This window comes from Sminthopsis crassicaudata, chromosome 6, assembly GCF_048593235.1.
Source record: "Sminthopsis crassicaudata isolate SCR6 chromosome 6, ASM4859323v1, whole genome shotgun sequence".
Lineage (NCBI taxonomy): Eukaryota > Metazoa > Chordata > Mammalia > Dasyuromorphia > Dasyuridae > Sminthopsis > Sminthopsis crassicaudata.
Genome location: NC_133622.1, coordinates 53,884,989 through 53,905,704, shown reverse-complemented (window position 1 = coordinate 53,905,704; position 20,716 = coordinate 53,884,989). Strand labels below are relative to the sequence as shown.

The 20,716-nt window shown below is 35.4% G+C and overlaps 1 protein-coding gene and 1 long non-coding RNA gene across 2 annotated transcripts in view; one reads left to right on the top strand and one right to left on the bottom strand.

Annotated features, from left to right (window-relative positions):
• LOC141545757 (uncharacterized) overlaps positions 1-20,716 on the bottom strand; it is a 50,598-nt gene that overhangs the window by 15,062 nt on the left and 14,820 nt on the right. The window lies entirely within an intron of this gene.
• The window catches only part of LOC141545756 (transmembrane protease serine 11E-like), a 65,509-nt gene continuing 51,523 nt past the window's right edge, over positions 6,731-20,716 (top strand). Inside the window, exon 1 of the mRNA XM_074273005.1 lies at positions 6,731-6,828. Within this exon, the coding sequence (XP_074129106.1) occupies positions 6,821-6,828 (8 nt within the window). The 5' untranslated portion in view covers positions 6,731-6,820. The remainder of the gene's footprint in view (positions 6,829-20,716) is intronic.

Here is a 20,716-nt window from a genome sequence, read left to right as displayed (position 1 = left end):
CAGTGTGAAAGCAACGAACTAATTTATAAATACTTTGAAGGCAGAAATGGTATTTCTTGTGTATTCCCCCAGAGTGACTATCCACAGGCAGGGCATAATAGCAGTAAAAGAAAGACTTCTGGATTAGTTTATTGATTTATTTAATGAGTCATAAGAATTGATGGAGACTAACAGTTCCCCTTCTGGATCATTGTGGTGGAGGTACTTGCGTAACTCAATGAAACTATGACCTATGCTGTGCAGGGTTACCTGGGACAGACAGGTCACAGGGGAGAGTTCTGACAACAGGTGCTCCACTGGAGAAGGAAATGGCAAACCATTCCAGTATCTTTGCTAAGAAATCCCCTTGGAATGGGGTCAGAAAGAGTTGAACACGACTGAATCGCTGAACAGATGATGGTCTCTAGAAACTGATACTCTAATAGAAAATGAAGAACACAAATTTCTCTCTTTCTGTGTCACTCTGTGCTCTGAAAATAGAGAGGCGGCTTTTTAGGCTTTACTCCACTGATGATCAACACTGAAACTTCTTACAACCTTAACAACCTGATAACCCTGCCTCTCAGCTCCTGGAGAGTTACCATATTGGTACTGGACTTAGTGCAGACATAAGATAGACTTGAATTCTACTGGAACCCAGAACTCTCACCTTTGAACTATTCACTAGCTTTGGTCTCTCTGATAACAAGAAATACTGGTGTAAATGCCCCCCCCCATCCTCACACCCAACTGGTCATAATTATATCTCAACACAAATGGCAAAAGATTAAAAACATGTTGATCTAAAACTTTACCAAAGTATTATAAAGGATCGATATGCTAGTAGTAATTCAAAAGTACAATATATTTTGGGAAAGTTTTGCTTAAAAGTGTGACACATGGCTGTAAAGAAGGTAAAACTGCTCATAGTTGGAAAAACACTTGTGATTTTCTGAGAATGATTTTCAATGTTGTTGGAATATCTTCTTGCTTCACATTTATGCAAAATAAATTTTAAAATTTTCTTTTGATTCTGTAGCACATTAAAGATTATAAGGTTAAACCAAAGTTTAGGGCAGTGACATAAAGATATAATTCCCAGCATTATGACTATAAATATTCCGAGATTTCAAGTAGAGGCATGTAATGAAGAAGCCTAATAATAAAAGTAGAAGAGAATGGGAGACCAAAACAATGGTAATATGTTCTTCAATAACTCTTTTATATAGCAGAGGAGTGGCAACTGACAGTTAAATGACCAGTGCTTTATGTTTTTTAATCTTAAAAAAATCAAGTTCATTAAGTATTTCCATTGCAATAAAAAGCAGGAAAGAAAAGCCAACACCTGGCTCTGCCTATTTGCCTATGACTGTAGACATAAGTAGTTACCAATGATTGTTTTATTTATTTGTTAAATCTGCTGACCTCATCATTTTACTTCTTGATGTAACTGAAACATTTATTGTTGACCATCCTCTTCCTCTGGATATCTCTATTCTCTGGTTTTGTTTTTCTTCTTCTCTGCTCTCTCTTATTTCCCCCCTCTCTATTTGAATACTCCTTCTTAGTCTCCTGAATGTTCATTTTCTATTGCAACTTCTTAACTGTGTATATACCCTAAAGCTTTGTCTCAGGCCATCTTCTCTGAACTTATTTGGTGATTTCATTAGCTCCAATGGATTTACTTATCATTTCTATTTTTAAAAAGTGTATGGATATATATGTATATGTAAATATATGTGTATACATCCATTCATATATGTATATATGCACACATATACAAGGACATTATCAAGGTCTCTTTTAAGAATTTTAGAATGATTATATGGCATGGGAAACATCATCAGAGAAGGTGCTATGCTTTATGAACAAATCAGAATTGAATTAGTTCAAAATAAACATGAGAGGCACAAAGTTAGAGAATCTAACCCAAATGTTCATAGGAACTATTTTTGTCCTACTCATGGCAGATCATTCAGGACTCATATTGGTCTGGTCAGTACTATCAGACACACTTTAATTCAACTCTAACATAATAATGTCATTTGGTCACAACTAACACACACATATACATCTCTATCTCTATTTCTTTCTTTCTCTCTCTCTCTCTTTCTTTCTTTTCTCTCCTTCTTTCCTTCTCTCCTTCTCTCCTTCTCTCCTTCTCTCCTTCTCTCCTTCTCTCCTTCTCTCCTTCTCTCCTTCTCTCCTTCTCTCCTTCTCTCCTTCTCTCCTTCCTTCCTTCCTTCCTTCCTTCCTTCCTTCCTTCCTTCCTTCCTTCCTTCCTTCCTTCCTTCCTTCCTTCCTTCCTTCCTTCCTTCCTTCCTTCCTTCCTTCCTTCCTTCCTTCCTTCCTTCCTTCCTTCCTTCCTTCCTTCCTTCCTTCCTTCTTTCTTTCTTTCTTTCTTTCTTTCTTTCTTTCTTTCTTTCTTTCTTTCTTTCTTTCTTTCTTTCTTTCTTTCTTTCTTTCTTTCTTTCTTTCTTTCTTTCTTTCTTTCATTTCCATCAACTGGGGAATGGCTGAACTAGATATAGTACATGATGGATGCTATGGAATATTATTGGACTATAAAAGTGATAATAGCAATGATTTTGGGAAAACTACTGGTGAGTAGAACAATTTATATAGCAATAGCAATATTATAAATAAAATAAACTCTGAAAGACTTAGTAATTCTGATCAACATTATTACCACTCAAAATTCTAAATGACTTATGTTGAAATATGTTATCCACCTCCAGCTAGAGAACCAATAGACTTAGATTATAGAATGAAGCTTATTTTTGTCTCTGTTTTTTTTTTTTTTTTTTTTTTTTAGGGGAGAATGTGGTGATTGAGGAAATTTGTTTCAGTTAACTAGCATTTATTAAGCACCTACTATGTGCCAGGCAATGTGCTGGGTATTAAAGATTAAAAAAGAGGTAAAAAGTAATACCAACTTTCAAGGTAGCTCACAATCTAATAATAACCATGGGTTTTGTTGCCTTCTCAATAGATGGAGGAGAGAGGGGAGAGAGAGAGAGAGAGAGAGAGAGAGAGAGAGAGAGAGAGAGAGAGAGAGAGAGAGAGAGAGAGAGAGAGAGAGAGAGAGAGAGAGAATTGGGAAAATTAAATTAAAAAGAAAGTATATGAATATGTGCATGTGCATATGTGTGCGTTATCTTAAAAGGTACATATACAGAAATATGTACACACATTTACAACCCTAGTCTCTCTCTTGAGTCCTATTCATATAACTTCAACCATATCTTATAGGCATCTCAAAATCAAATCCATCTTTCCCCCAAATCTTATCCTTCTTCCAAACTATTTTCTATCAAGGGTACCGCCGTTCATCTAGACACTCAGGTCTACAACATCAATATTATCTTTGCTTCCTCACTCTCACTCACTTCACATATCATTTTCTCCTTTTATAGCATCCATCACATATACCCTCTTCTCTCTACCTCCTTCCCCAGTGCTGACCCTCTCACAAACCATTGCAGTAGCTTTCTAATTGGTCTTCCTCCTTGAAATCTCTCCATTCCAGTCCATCTTCCACAAAAGTTTTCAAATGAGTTTCCTAAAATACAGATCTGATTATGGCTTCCCTACTCAAATTCAATGTTCCCTTTTGTTTCTAGGATAAAACATATATTTTTCTTTGGAGCTTTTAAATTCCTTCAGAAAATGGTCTCAACCCACCTTTTCAGTCTTATTGATTACTTTATTTTCTGTTCTATGAAATCCGCCAAACTGTGCTTCTTGAAATTCTTTAGACATAATAGTTTATCTACCATTTTTGTGCCTTTCCATGAGCTGGCCCTAAACTATTATGCCCCCCCCCAATACTTTTGCTTCTTAGAATCCCTTGTTTACAGCGAAGGTCAATTCAAGCACCAAATGTCTTTCCTTTTTTCAATTCTCCCAGCTTCTAGTATCTTCCCTGCTAAAATTGTCTTGCATTTTATATGTTTTATATATGTACTTATATGTATACACACATACATACTCCCCCAATGACATATAGCTCCTTGAGTATAGAAACTATCTCATTTTGTCTTATTCTAATTATATGCTTATATCTAACACACTGTCCAGCATAACTTCCGGCACAAAGATGTTCAAAAATGTCGATGAAATTTATTGGTCATTTATTTGATCCTATCAGTCCTTAGAAAGTTAATAATTAATTATTTTTCTTGGTTGACCAAAAGTTGCTAATATGAGACTAAGGGATTAATCTGTGTATATTTTAGTCCTTAAAATTTAACAGACTTCCAGGAACTTTTGCTTCTCAAAATCCTTAACTTTCTTCAAGGTTCAGTTTATCTGCCACATCTTCCAGGAAGTTTTCCTGACTCCCTTCCCTCCAACTGTTAATCCTCTTTTCTTCCTTAAGTTATTTTGTATTTACTTATCTGTGTCCATGTTGGATTCCTCTTGAGAGTAGAAATTGTTCTTCATTTTCACATTTTAATTCAAAGAGCCTAATCACTTTCTAATAAAGTTAATTCTTTAAAAATATCTGTTGGTTTGACTGAATTAAGTTAAATATTAGGTTTTCCTTTCCTTCCTTTCAAACTAAGATCCCAGGTTAGGTTAAGGAGAAATCTGACTACCCAACAAACAAATAGATAAGCAAACAACTTCTCTTACCATGATCAGGTGCACTAGTAATGCACTAGGTCATTCATGGTCATAGCAATTGCATGTATCATTGCTGTGACTTTATGTGGGAAGGACTTTGGGAACATGTTCAGGCTAAAAAAATATTTGTGGTCTGGTTTAATTTTTTTTTTCTACAAGTTATTTGAATGATTGACATAACCACACAGTTTCCCTCACAGCTCTAAGTCTATGGTGAATATTCATTGAGCCATCTTGAGCCAATGGAATTTATTACCTGAGGATTAGAGGATCAGACTTGTCATTTCCTAAACAAGTAGGAAAACAGCTTGAAGTTAGAAAGAAACAAATATTTTCACTCTATGGTATTTCTTTCAGATAGCAACATATTTCAAATTTTTTTCCAAAAAAATTTTTCAAAGCTTTTTCAGAGCATTACCCGAAAGAACAAATGGATATATGTGTGCACATGCACAATGCACATACACAAATGACAGTTAAGATAATCTGATAAGCCACCAGTTCTTTTTTCTTTCTCCTATTTCTACTTTTCTTCTCCCTTCACCTGAATCTCTCCTCTTCCAATAAAGACTTCATGAAAGAGTACAAAATATAGGGTGCAAAAGACTTGGTGTCTGTTAAAAAAAAAAAAAAAAAAGAACACAGTCTCATTGTCACTATTGGCCATGTCAATAGCTAGTTAATACAGTATTTTCTTCAAGTCCACATTTCCTGAGCCCCTATTCACCTGTCCTACTTTACAGTTTTCCCTACATCCCATCTGATCTTTCTAGGCTTTCTTTCCTTGCATCTACCTACATGTTTAGAGTTCCTTGTGTCTATAGAAGCATGTATGCTTTGTCACATAGCACTTAAGAACATGTCCAAATTTGTAGATTAAATGTTGGTGAAGAAAAGTCACAGGCAATAAATTTGAAACCCATCTAACAAGTCTCAACAAAGGTAAACCATCTGTCATCAGAATGGTAGAATCATAAACCACACAATTAAAAATTAGTTTGGGTTTTGTTTTGTTTTGACTTTTAGAAAAACCCTTTTTGGTACAGCCAGCTTTTGACAAATTAAAAAGTCACAGTCAATACATATTTAGGGCTTTTGGAAACCAAGAAGAAAACAGTATTGATGATTCCACATCATTATTCTCTTTTATTAAGTATATCAGGGCTGCTGGACTTTTAATAAGCATAAATATAAGAGGAGTAAATATTCCCAAACCTGTGCATGGAATGCACAAATGCATGTGTAAATAGAAGACATTACACTTTAAAGTAAGTACTGCTAGATAGGTAGGGCTATTCTTTTTGGGCAATGTTATGGTCAGGCTGCAGGTCTTATGGCTTGCTGCTGGAGTTTGGTTCCAGTTACAGATGGCCTGCAACCCAACCAAACTTGTTACTAGATTTATGTCTGTATACACTTTTAATTTCCTTCAGTCAGGTTTGCCATTAGTCTGTTTATAAGTAGAAGCATAATTTTTTTAAAATTAAAGCTTTTTAATTTTCAAAACATATGCATGATAGTTTTTCAACAATGACCCTTGCAAAATCTTTGTGTTCTAATTTTTCACCTCCTTCCCCCACCTTTCCCCTAGGTGGCAGGTAACCCAATATATGTTAAATCCAATATAAGTGTATATATATATATATATTATAATATATATATATATATATTATACAATTATTTTTCTGCACAAGAAAAATCAGAAATGGGTATTCATGTTTTAATTACCCCCAACACATTTTTAAAAGATAACATGGAATAGAAAATATTCATTCAAAGGGGTCACTACTGAATCCACACCATGAGTTGAAGAAGCAGCTTTATCTACAACCTTAAGCAGTTTACTTCTTTGGGCCTCAGTTTCTATATTTTCAACATGATGATTGGATGATGTGAATTTTCCATAATTCCCCCCAAATTATGGGTTTTCCTGTTGGTTTTATTTATTTATTTTTTTTACTCTAATTGCCCACTTCTAGAGTTCTTACAAAATGATATATATACTCTCATTCCTCACTCTGTCTTACTAGTCACTCACATAGCCAATCACAACTATCTTAGTCAAGACCAGTCAGACTAGTTCCATTTAAATTGCTAGTGACTTCTTCCCTCAACTTCATTTAGCTCACAGAGCTGCTGGCATAGCCTGGGATGCAAAGGCTTGGCTGTAGTTCTCAGGCACTCCGCAGGGCCTCTGCATTGCTGATTAAAGATGTACCGGTAAGTAAGATGATCCCAATTCTTTAGCTTCTTGAACTTTAAATGATTTTCAGTTTAAAACAGGACAAATGATGCTAGAGGGATACCTGGCGCACTAATATATGTATTATAGAAAATATTTCCTGAAATTGCCCTTGAAATCATCTCAAGAAAGAAATATCTGAACTGAAGTTTTTCTTTTAAGGTGGTCAGCTTATTTTCCCCCAGAAACCATGAATAATTATGCTTTGGAAAGGCAATTGAATGGTTACAAATGGTAGTTTTGTAGTGGGAAGGATGGTTAGTGTTTTTTTTCATTTCACAGTAGAAAAGGAATTTATCTCTTTGCTCTAAAAAAAAAGAGCTGAAGTGATTTTTGTTTTCAAATATATAGGTGAGAAATTAAATAAAATAAGGCTTATTAGTGAGGTCATTTTTATTCATAATGTTTATACTATTGTAATATAAATAATTTTAGAAATTTTAAAAGAAAATCCATCAGAATGGGATAGTATCACTTTTGTATTTGTATTCCTGATGCCTAACACAGACCGGGCACTTAGTAGGTATTTACTAAATGCATGGTGATTGACTGGAGATTAGGTTAATTCATCTTGGTGAGTGGAATTATCAGAGATCCACTACTAAATTAAAATAAATTCACTAGAAATGATTCATAGACTCAGTCTAATGAACTGTTATGGCTTAGGTCCTTTCTGACTTTAAAATCCTAGAAGATTGATTAGACAGTGATTTGTTTTCCTCCTCCAATCCTCTTCCCCAAGTTAAAAATCACAGTAAGACTTGAGTGTGGTATTTCACATCCTGAAATCCAGTTAAACATTTATGTTTAACCTGAGTTTTATGTTGAGAGTTTGGTCAATTGTTTTTGACTAGCAAGATAAGTTCGCTGATACATAGGAACCATACCATAGATTTAGCATTGTAAGAGACTTCAGAGGTCACCTAGTCCAACCTCTTTATTTTACAGGTGAGAAAACTAAGACTTGGGGAAGTGAAGTGATGTCCTTAAGGTTACACAGGGAGTGTCAGAGCTACATAGAATTTGGACCCTGGTACTCAGGTTCCTAAACCAATGATTTTTCCATTGAATTAAGCTCATTTACTAAGGTCTCTTTCAATTCTAAATTCTTAGTAAACATATAGCAAAAAGATTAACAATTTGGACATAAAAAAGACTTTAAAAAGCATACGTCCTTGGATGTCTCCAAGTTGATTTCAAATTTATTAAGATTTTTTTTTCAAGGCTTCCTATCCATTGTTGTCCTAGAAATCTAGGTTGTTCCTTTTCAACCGATGACTCTCTTGTGCTCCTCCCTCTTTATCCTCCTTATCTTCAAAGATCTTATTGTTGGAATGAAGAGGTTGAGGAAGATTCTCAGTTTCATATCTTGCCCACACCAAATCTGAAGAATGAAGTGTTTGACTTTTTATCAAAACTGACAAGATTCAGATGGGGTGGGTGAAGGAAGGTGAGGATTGGAATGAATAGAGACCCTGATTGGTCTATTCTCAGAGGAGCATCCACATGCAGAGTTATAGTATTTTAGAATAAAATCAATATATCTTTAAAGAAATGAAACAATAAATACAGGTTTGGAATGCCTTGAAGCAAAGAAGTATGCATGAATTCACAATTCAATGTGATAGTAGGGAGGGATTCAGTGAGAAGGACTTGAAAGTAATTTTCAAGATACATGAAGTAACACTGCCAACAGGAAATTATGCAAGAAAAAAACTTCAAGGTTTCTGTGGCAAGATAGAAGGCAATAAGTAAATAAAATGATGGGAGGTGAGGGTGGAGTTAAAAGAGGTATTGATGATGGGGTTCTAGTGGCAGTCAGAGAGTTGTGGAAATCCCCTTTTGGTTGGAGGCGCAGTTTCTTTATGAAAGAATTCACGAACCTGAAGAGTTTTATGTGGCAAAAATGGAAGCTTATTGTTGGGTGAAAAGACTGACTTCACAGTGGCAAAGTTCTATTAGGGAAATGGAGGCTGGCACTGAGAAGAGAATGTCTTCTCAGCAGGCAGGGTCCTGACAGGCGGCTATACCAAGGGATAAGGGCATTCTGTATGAGCAGATCTTGGAGCGGGTGGGGAAGTTTGAGCAGATCAAAATGAAATTGCTTTGAAGGGCTTTTTCAGCCTGAATTTGAATAGAGAAAGCTATCAATGGATGTGATTTGCCTTAGAAATGGCCCATTAGATGACACCACTTAACTTGTGTGAAGAGATATGCTTCCCAGGAGGGCCTGAGTCTCAAATCTCCCTTCTTCACAGATCAAAGGGTACACAATTTTAGAGTGTCAATTTTACAGATTAAAGGGAACATAATTTCACACCCCTGTCATCTAGACAAAGTGAATATTATAAATTCTGTCATTTCCCTTAAACTTTTATTTTAGTCCATTCTTTCCTTCCTTTTTTCCACCTCTCAAGCATGAGAAGGTTAATAAATACTTTATTAAACATAAAAGCAAAGAAAGTCTGCACATAGATAGGAGAGCAAAAGGTAAATGAATTGTTTTGGGAAAAAAAGTAAAGGGATGGAAAGTGCAGAATTTAGTCAGAGAGTAAGTTCATATCCTGGCTCCTTCTTTTGCTACATGGGTAATCTTGGGCATATCCCTTTACCTCCCTGAATACCTCATCAATAAAGTAAGGGAATAGTTTCTAAGTCTCTTTCAATTCTAAATTTATGATCTTTTGAACAGTTGCTAAGATGGATTTGGGAAGGGCAGAAGTTTATTCTGAGAAGATCTAGTTAACCAATAATTCACCAGCTAGAAATGAATGAAAGAAAAGGTACTAACAGATTTGAATATAAAGTTAAATATAGATATATTTGCATGCATCCCAAACTGGATAGGGCTTAGTGAAAAGGAAATCTAGGTAGATGGAGGATGAGAATTTTACAACCTATTAAATCAAAGTAGGTCAGTTTTTAAAGAGGCCACCTTTTGTCTTATTTAAGTCGACATAATCAAATCTTAATAGGAGACTGCCTCTGCTCTCCTCCTCCATCTCTTCTTAATGACCTTCCCCTCAGAGTGAGAGGCAGCAGCATTTATAGTAATGCTAATTATAAAGGAAAGGATAATTTTAAAAGGGATGAGAAGCTAAAGGGAGGCTATAGGAACAATTTAGGAAGTTTGAGTAAAACAGGGAGGAGTAATCTGATGTATCTGCTGGAAGGTCACATTTATTTGCCAGGAAAACTTGGATACAGTAACCTGGATGAAAGAAACAAAGCTAAAGATGACATCCTCAGGAGTGATTCCTTGTCCGAAAGACAATGACAACCAGAGTCTAAGTCTTATGTAATTAGACAGAACTTACACATTTTAGAGTCCATTTTTAATGGGCTGAAAAAAAGAATAAGAGGGCAGATTTGAGAAACTTAGGCTGTAATTAAGAAGAGAGGGAAAATACGCACATATATAGAATGGCATAAATGTATTCGTGAAGAAATTTATAAATAAGAACAAATTAATGAAATGGAATGATGTACAATTGCAGAGCGGATGAGGAGTTATCAGAGCTGGGATGTTGGGGTGGTTTCTATGATTTTGTTTTAATTTCAATGTAACAGAAAAGTGGTATTCCAACATCTGGAAAAAGTTCAATTTATGAGAAGGATTGAAAGGCAGAAACCCTGGGATTTTCAGGGCACCTTTATTACTAATATTTTCAGGTATTCCTGAACCCAGCCCAGGTGGCATAGGTGAGAAGTTGTCATATCCGTCATATTAGAGCAAAGATTTAAGTCAATGCAAGTCACCATGATTTTAGTCCCTAAGCCCAAAGCAGATTTCAAGGTGAATCAATGTGAAGTTAATCAATTCCTACTGGATCCAGTGACAAGTATCAGGATGGGGGAGGGAGATGCCTTTTTCCTATGGTGATCCTTTCTACCTCAAGATTCTTCTATGGCTACCTAGGGTCAATGATCTTAAGGAGAAATTATCAACCCCTTTCAAAAGCATAAGGAATATATGTACACAAATATTTGTAATAGCTCTTTTGGTGGTGGCAAAGAATTGGAAACTGAAGGGATCAATTAGGAAATGGTTGAACAAACTGTGGTATATGATCCTTAGGGAACACTAGTATACTAGAAGAAATGACAAGATGTTTTCAGAAAAACCCTGGGAAGACTTACATGAACTGATGCAAAGTGAAATGAGTGAGACCAGGAAAACATTATACATAGCAATAACATTATTACAGAATGATCAACTGTGAATATCTTAGATATTCTCAGCAATACAAAAAGCTAAGACAATTCAGAAGGACTTGTGGTGATAAATGTTATCCCCTTCAGAGAAAGAAATGATGGTGGTCTTCATTGCTTTATTTTTCTTGGGTTTTTTTGGTCTATGTTGTCTTTCACAGCATGACTAACATACTGATATGTTTTGCTTGACTGAACATGCATAATTCACCTCAAATTGCTTGCCTTCTTAATGAGGGGTAGCAGAGGAAGAGGATAATGAATCTGGAACTCAAAGGTTTTTTTTTTTTTTTTGTTGTTGTTGTTTTGTTTTGTTTTGTTTTTCCCTGAGGCTGGGGTTAAGTGACTTGCCCAGGTCACACAGCTAGGAAGTGTTAAGTGTCTGAGACCACATTTGAACTTGGGTCCTCCTGAATTCAAGGCTGGTACTTTATCCACTGCGCCACCTAGCTGCCCCTTCAAAGGGTTTTTAAAAATTAAAATTGTTTTTACATGTATTTGGGGAAAATAAATATTAAAAACATACAAACAAACAAAAACTCTAGGGAGGAGCAAGAACCCTGCTCACTGATGTTCTGTACAAAGTTCTCAAAGCTCTGTATCAAGTTATAGCTTTGAGATTTACTTTAAATTCTTTCATTCCAATTTTATTTTATTTTTCAAGTAACAGGATTTTTTCTTACTTTATCTCCTCCCCACTTCCAAAATTTAAAGAAATAAAAAATCTTTGTTGTAAACATGCATTCAATGTTTCTTTATCACTTATTTTTTTTTGTGTATGTACCTATAAAGTCCAAATAAGGTAATCTGCATTTCTCATTTCCTATTTCATAAAAAGTTTCTGCTCTTAGAATATTATTTTAGGTTCCAAATCTATATTTTAATCATGTCTTTAGAAAGGAATTTTTAATCCTTAAGATTATTGCTTGAAGAAGATGTTGGTGAGCTAATGGAAGTAATGTCATTCCATTGCCAGCTGGCAGAGAGAATCCCTAGGGAGCTGGAAGAAATATGGATATAATTAAGTGTAAGCAGAAAAGCTTGTCTCCTATTTGTGTATTTTAATGATGTGTCATTGATTGCAATCCCATTTCAATGGGCCAGGTGTGAAATTTACAATACTTAAAGGAACACTTTTGTTCTAAATATTGAGGAATAGCAAAAGGACTAAATCGACCTCTCAATGAAAGCATCTACGCTTGGAGAGGAAAAGTTGGCACTTTAACACAATGCAATCACTGTTGTTTAGCTCTTGCAAATGCCTATGCCAGGCGTAGGCACTTGTTTTAAAACAAGGACTCCTCATTCCCTATAATCATGTTTTATGCTTCAACAGTGACACTAATTAAAGATAGTTCTAAGCCCCTGGATCACATGAGATAATATTTGTAAAGTGCTTAGCACAGTATCTGGCACAGAATAGGCACTTAATAAATGCTTGTTTCTTGCTCTTTTCTCCTTTCCCCTGGAGGATCTGTTGTTCAGCCAAAGGGAAGCAAGGAATTTGGTTGAATTACAGTTATAGTTGTATTACTTAGCTTTGACTTAGTTGAAGTTAAAACTTTGGGAAGTTTCTCAGGTTATACTCCCCATCTATTAATAGAATCTTAGAATTAGAACTGTCAGGGATCTCAGAGGCTATTTAATCCGTCTGGCAAATATGGAACCTGAGGCTCTGAGGTGAAATAGTTTGTTTGAGTTCACAAAGGTAGGAAGTGTCAGGGCTAGGATTTGAATTTGGGTCATCTGACTGTCTGATCTACGTCTCTTTCCATTGCACTATAGTGCTTCCCACACACTTAGAAAGATAATTGTTTAGAAGTATAAAAGTTTTCTGAGAAATTCAAGTGTGACTTCTTTATATTTGACATAGGCCAGTTAGATGGTAATGATACAGTAGATGCTGACAATGAGGAATAAAGTCAATGTAACATTGCAGCATGTCAGATGATGAGAGTTAGGAAAGGGGGAACCCCTTTTGGGTTGGTGCAAGGATAGTCTAGAGATGGTGCAGAGTTCCCTGTAAAGGACTTTACAGGCGTGAAAACCTAGATTGATAAAAAATGGTTTATTGTGGGGTTTGGAAGTAAGAATAAAAGGTAGGAAAACACCAGAGCCAGGGTGGCTCCGATGGGCAGAAATCCTTGACGTGACCAGTGTAAAGATGCCATGTTTGGGACCTCTGCAAAGAGTGGACTCCAGTCTTTCCTTATTATGATCTTGAAGGTGGGTGGAGTCCCAGGCTCAGCGGGTTTTCAGCCAGGGTCAGCATTGAATAGAATTTAATGGGTTTTCAGATAAGGAAGAAACTGTTTGTGGGGGTTGGGAAACCTGAGCAGATAATGGGGGGCTGGGAAAACCCAAGTTAACTCAGATCCTGTGGGGACTGGGAAAGCCCAGATGATCAGGATTTGTAAATCAAAAGATCCTAGCTTCTTCAGCCAAGGTGGGGTTAGAAATCAGAAAGGAATCTTAAAGAGACCTCAACCCCCATCCACCCTATTTGTTAAAAATTTTCTGAGACAGAGGCAAAGAAACTAGATGGGTATGTATGTGTGTGTGTCTACATGTGTACAGGTGCATAATCAGGATTTTGTCCTAGGTCACTGAGGATAGCTAAATCCAGAAACATGCTTTCTCTTCACGATTTGGAACTCTGTTCCACCTGAATATTGAAAGTCCTTTACCAGTCCTGTGTTATATAATGTGATCTCCATTCTTTTGATTAGTTCCCCAGCTACCACATTACTATGGTATCCCTTTCACTTATTGCCTGTCTTCCTCTTATTATTTCTTAGTTATTAGTCAAGAACCATCTGCTGTATGGTATTGGCTTGTGATAGATGCCTAACTACTGCATTCATAAAGTAAATGGAACAGGACTATGTTGGTAAATATTTAACAATAAACTCTATGAAAAACAAACAAACCATTACACAAAACATTTTTAAGTTCAGTGTATATTAATGTTTTCCCCATCACTTTTTTAAGTCTAGACAGTCAGCAGAACACGCCAAGCTCTGATTTATAGCATTTGCCAGTTTGTGAAGAGTAAATATCAATTGAAACATTAATAATCAGATCAGGTAAGTTGGTATGAGCTGGCAGATTACCCCTTACTATACCCACCTCTAGAACCCTTCAACAACTTAACTTGTCCAGGTTTCAGAAACCTAGTTACATGTTTGTACAACATACATTCTCTGTGCTGTTTTATATAATCTCTAAGATTTTTAGAAGCATAAATAATAATTAGGTTCCATAATACCTTTCTTCAAAGAGTTCAAAGGGTCATTAGGCTTCTTTATGTATAATATTTCATCTCAAATAGACAGATATTTATTTCTCTTTTGGAAATGTAGAAACCAAGACATGATGATATTAAGTACCTTATCTAAACGACAATATTTAGTAACAGAACTAAGGCTGGTATCTATGTTCCCTGACTCCCAGTCAAGTTGTCTGACAGGAAAACTCTCCTATTTGTCTTATTAGGATGTTTCATCCCACGATTATTATTTTTTCTTCATTTTGTCACTAAGTAATTCTATAGTATTTATACTCCCCAAGGATCTTATTATAATGAGTAGATAATCCTGACAACAGCCATCTGAAGAAGGCAAGTAGCAGGGATTATTGTTTCCATTTTATAGACTAAGAGCATGATGTACCTAAAGATTAGGTCATTTGCATTCAATTACGTGACTGAGTGGATGAGTTATGCAATAGAAATCAGTGTAGAAGTCAATCTATAGAACATCTTGCACTTCACTGAATGTGAATACCTTGAGAGTACAAGTGTGAAAAGTGACTGTCTCCCCTTGAAGTGATTATAATCTACTGGGATAATACAATATAGGCACAGGTAACTACATTATAAGTGGGCAAAGGAGAGGATCTGGACAAAATGATGCAGAACAGGGGATTTTTTTTTTTTTTTTTTTTTTTTTTTTTTTTTTTTATTATCCTAGGAACTCATATATTAGAAAATTTGTAAGAACAACCAATACATTATAATTCACACACAGCAACCTGAAAAAGAAGCAAATGAGGGAGTAAAATCCATTTTCCTTTGTGTGAGCTACATAAAACAGCTTCTTTGGATAACTGCTTGTTTGGTGATGCTTGCTATTCTCCAGTGCGACCATACTATCTTCTCTATTATTCTTGAATTAAAGAAACATTTACAAGCTCTTTCTTACAATCATTCTGGAGTACTGGAAGAGTGATATACTTTTTTTTCCCCCCCTAAGGCTAGGGTTAAGTGACTTGCCCAGGGTCACACAGCTAGGAAGTGTTAAGTGTCTGAGACCAGATTTGAACTCGGGTCCTCCTGAATTTTTTTTTTTTTTTTTTTTTTTTTTTTAATTTTTTATTTTATTTTATAATTATAACATTTTTTGACAGTACATATGCATGGGTAATTTTTTACAACATTATCCCTTGCACTTACTTCTATTCAGATTTTTTCCCTTCCTCCCCCAACCCCCTCCCCCTGATGGCAAGCAGTCTTATATATGTTAAATATATTACAGTATAATTTAGATACAATATATGTGTGTAGAACCGAATTTTTTGTTGCACAGGAAGAATTGGATTCATAAGGTAAAAATAACAGTTTACATTCATTTCCCAGTCCTTTTCTGGATGTAGCTGGTTCTGTCCATCATTAATCAATTGGAATTGGATTAGCTCTTCTCTATGTTGAAGAAATCCACTTCCATCAGCATACATCCTCGTACAGTATCATTGTTGAAGTGTATAATGATCTTCTGGTTCTGCTCGTTTCACTCAGCATCAGTTGATGTAAGTCTCTCCAAGCCTCTCTGTATTTCTCCTGTTGGTCATTTCTTATAGAACAGTAATATTCCATAACATTCATATACCATAGTTTACCCAACCATTCTCCAATTGATGGACATCCATTCATCTTCCAGCTTCTAGCCACTATGAAAAGGGCTGCCACAAACATTTTGGCACATACAGGACCCTTTCCCTTCTCTAGTAGTTCCTTGGGGTATAAGCCCAGTAGTAGTATGGCTGGGTCAAAGGGTATGCACATTTTGATAACTTTTTGGGCATAATTCCAGATTGCTCTCCAGAATGGTTGGATTCTTTCACAACTCCACCAACAATGCATCAGTGTCCCAGTTTTCCCACAGCCCCTCCAACATTCATCGTTATTTGTTCCTGTCATTTTAGCCAATCTGACAGGTGTGTAATGATACCTCAGAGTTGTCTTAATTTGCATTTCTCTGATCAATAGTGATTTGGAACACTCTTTCATATGAGTGGAAATAGTTTTAATTTCATCATCTGAAAATTGTCTAGAACAGGGGATTTTTAACATGGAGTTCAAGAATATATTCTCACATTTAGGCGGCATGCCCTGTAGTATTTACCAGTGGGCATGCCCTGGTCGATTCTTTCGATGAGTTTGTCAATGGGCCTACCTAAAACCTCAGCCAGAAGTTGGAACCAAAATATTAAACAACTGCTTACAGCCTTCTAAGTTTCTCATGTTGACTATCAACTATCCCTGATCCACAGATGATAATGTTAGTGCAACCTACTTCACAGGACTACTGTGAGGGAGGCATTTTGTAATATGGCATAGAAATGTGAGTTGTTTGTGCTTTGTCTCTACAGGCTCTTCTTCAATCCTGAATATACTCATTTTCCAAGTCTTTGTCTAAAACCTTCTCTCTTTTTTCTCTACACTGAGTCATCTTATTCAATCTCACAATTTCCGTTATCATATTTCTACCCTTATTTCTCCAATACAGCCCTAATTTCCCTCTCAGACTCTAGCCTACATTTTCAACTCCACTTGAACATTCCACAAGTACCTCAAATTCAATGCATCCCCAAAGTCCCCAGCTATTCCCCAAACATAGCTCATTTTGATCTTTAAAAAATTTCAATTAATTGCATCCCTGTTTTCAGACAGTCTTGAATCTCATATCATTTTTGTCTCTTTTTCTTCTCAGACATTGCTTTGCTCTATTCAAGCATTTGCCAGATTTAGTAGAACTAATTAATTCCACAGTGTCACTCATGTTAGTTTTTTCCTTCACTTTCCTATCGTCATCTTCATTTAAAACTCCAGTTATTATCATACTACCATGATACTGTTTTAGTTGTGTGACTTTGTTAATATTATTTAACCTTTTGGACCTCACTTCCTCATCTGTAAAATGGAGCAAGTTAAACCTGTAGAATCTACTTCAAAGGGATGTTGTAAAAGAATAAATGGATGTAAAATAATTAGTCATTTATTACTTATTTTATCATTAACAAAACAATATTTTATTATTATCCATGCTATTTCTCAATGCTGCTGCTGCTACTACTGCTATTGTTGGTACTACTATTACTCCTACTATCATTACTACTATTACCACTATCACCACCATCACCACTACTATTACTACAACTAATACTTGGCAGAGTTGTATAGTGGTAAGTTGTCTTTGGAGTCAGAAAGACCTCGGTTGAAGTCCTTCCTCTAATACCTATAGTTGTGGGATCTTAGGCAGGTCCCTTAATTATTCTCTAAATCTCTAAGTTGCAGAAAACTTGACAATTTTCCTCAATGGAGCATATCTCATCACTAAGAACTTCCCACATTGATGAAACACAGGTCTGGACCAATTAGTATTGTCTGGACTACTGAAATTTCTTATAAATGTGTTTCACTGCCTGCATCCTCTCCTTTCTCCAATCTATCCTCTATATAAATAGCAGAGTAATTTGGAGTATATCTCTGATCTCGTTACTCCCCTGGCTCAAAACCCTTCAAAGTTGCCATTTGTCTACCAGAATCCAATTTTTTGCTAAATTCCTTAAGGCAGCATTTAAGGTTCTCTACAACATAATTCTACCATATCTTTCTGTACATAATTTCTTCCTGCTTCCTTTGTAAGAATGAATCCTTGATTTCGAGGAAGAGTTGTAGCTTTGGATTTTGAAAACAAGGGTTGAAGTCATAGATAAGTAAGTAATCTGATTGACTTTGGTCAGTAACTTAATCTCTTTTTTTTTTTTTAATAATTTTTTTATTATATATATTTTTATAATATTATCCCTTGTATTCATTTTTCCAAATTATCCCCCCCTCCCTCTACTCCCTCCCCCCGATGACAGGCAATCCCATACATTTTACATGTGAGTAACTTAATCTCTTTAAACTTTACTTTGCTTGGTAAAATGAAGGAGCTAGATTCAGTGATATCTAAGATCTCGCAAGGTTCAATCTTGAACATGCTAATTTTCCAAGTCTTTGTCTAAGACCTTCTCTCTTTTTTTCTCTACGCTGAGTAATCTTATTCAGTCCCACAATTTCCACTATCACATCTTAGGTCCTCTTATAAGAACTTAAATTTTATAATGTCCTCTGATTATTTAGTTTAGCCAAACCATCACATTAATTGTTTTCCAAACAAGCTCCTCATTCTTTTCTTTCTCTTTTTCTTCTTTCTGGAATAACCTTCCTCTGTCCATCTTTCCTTGACAAAAACATATATATATATATATATATATATATATATATATATATATATATGTCTTTTTAAGTTCTATTCAAATATTGCTTCTTTAAAAAAGCCTTACTGGATATTATTAAATAAATGTTTTCTCCTGCCTCAATCTCCCACAGGACTATGTCTTCTACCAACTTTTGAAATTTGGGCTGCAGTTATTGGAGACTTATCTCTTATCTTTTTCTTTCCCTTCTATTCTTTTTCCTTTACATAGACATATATGATTGAAAGCTCCTTGAGGCTTGTAAATTTTTCATCTTTGTTTTTCATTCTTTATTTAATACAGAACCTTTTATATAGAAAGCATTTTATAGATATTTGTTGAATTGGCTTAGTTTGTCTTTCCTTTGAACTTATACTTATCAAGTAGCACATTTCAATTATCCAGGACATTAATTATGATTACTGTAATAATAATAACTATACATGTATATAAAAGCACACAGTCATTTTTATTTGTTATTATTGCATACCAGAATTTCATGAGGTAGATCAGCATAACTATTAAAAGAGAGAGAGAGAGGTCAAATATAGTGGAAAAAGCACAGAGACCAGGAGATATGTCGTGGTTGTGTAGCAATGCCCTTTGAGTTATGGCAAGTCACAACCTCTGGGTCTCTCAGTTTTCCTGCTTGTAAAATGGGGATAATTAACCTTGTCTACATATAACTCTTATAGATATAGCTAAGACTGGTAGATAAATATATGTTAAGCACTCTGAGGATGTCATAAAAATTACAAAGTATACTTAAACTATTATTAAGTAATTTGGTCCACATTCCACAGGGCAAAATGAGAAAGCTGGGGTTTGAGGTCTCACATAACAGCATTCTAGGTTATTGCTCCAAACCATAATATACTTCATGGCTGACAATTAATTTTCTAAAGAGGTCTCAGAAGAAGTGTTGGTGTAAAGTTGATTGGGTAATACTTGGTACTCAGAAGCCACAAGAATTACAGCAAATGTAATATCTCCTTTTCAAGTAATTTTCTCAAAGGAAATTATTTAACAAAAGCCTTCTACCTTAATGACCGCTGAATCACACCCAATTTTTTTTTTTCTTTTCACATTATTTCCATCTTCTTTTGCTCTTAGAAACTTAGATCTTTTGAGAGGATTCTATATCCCTGCCCACTCTTCCTAATGTGGGGTGATTCGTTGGCTATTCTTTCTCCTTTCTCATAAAACTCAGTACCTAGGTAAACTACTTATAAACTACTAAAGTAGGTAATTCAAGATTTCTTAGCCTGACACCATGAATTTGTAAAATATCTTAATTTATACATAACTGCTTTCCTCTGTAATCTTATATATTTTATTTAATGCACAAAAACTACTATTCTGAGAAGAGGCCCATAGGTTCCACCAGATTACCAAAGGGAAGGTTAAGAGCCACTAACTTAATTCACTGTCTGCCCTTATATTTGGGAATCTCAAAATTGAGGTACCCTCATACACCCTGGTCTCATGGTTTGTTAATTTCCTAAAATTCCATGATCTATATTTCTTCATTGTTTGTATTGCCTCTTCACTTTCTGCTTCTCAATTTCTATTTCTTTGCTTCCCTATTTTATTCCTTCAGAAAAATGTAAGTCCTGGGTAGCTCAGCAGCTAGAGTACCAGCCTGAAGTCAGGAGGACTTGAGTTCAAATTTGGCCTTAGACACTTAACACTTCCTAGGTGTGTGACCCTAGGCAAGTCACTTAACCCTACCTGCTGAAAGAAAGGAAGGAAGGAAGGAAGGAAGGAAGGAAGGAAGGAAGGAAGGAAGGAAGGAACGAAGAAAGAAAGAAAGAAAGAAAGAAAGAAAGAAAGAAAGAAAGAAAGAAAGAAAGAAAGAAAGAAAGAAAGAAAGAAAGAGAAAGAAAGAAAGAGAGAAAGAGAGAAAGAGAGAAAGAGAGAAAGAGAGAAAGAGAGAAAGAGAGAAAGAGAGAAAGAGAGAAAGAAAGAAAGAAAGAAAGAAAGAAAGAAAAAGAAAGAAAAAAGAGAAAGAAAGAAAGAAAGAAAGAAAGAAAGAAAGAAAGAAAGAGAGGGAGAGAAAGAAAGAAAGAAAGAAAAGAAAGAAAAGAAAAGAAAAATATGTCTTCTAAGAGAAGAAACTCTTATTTTGGT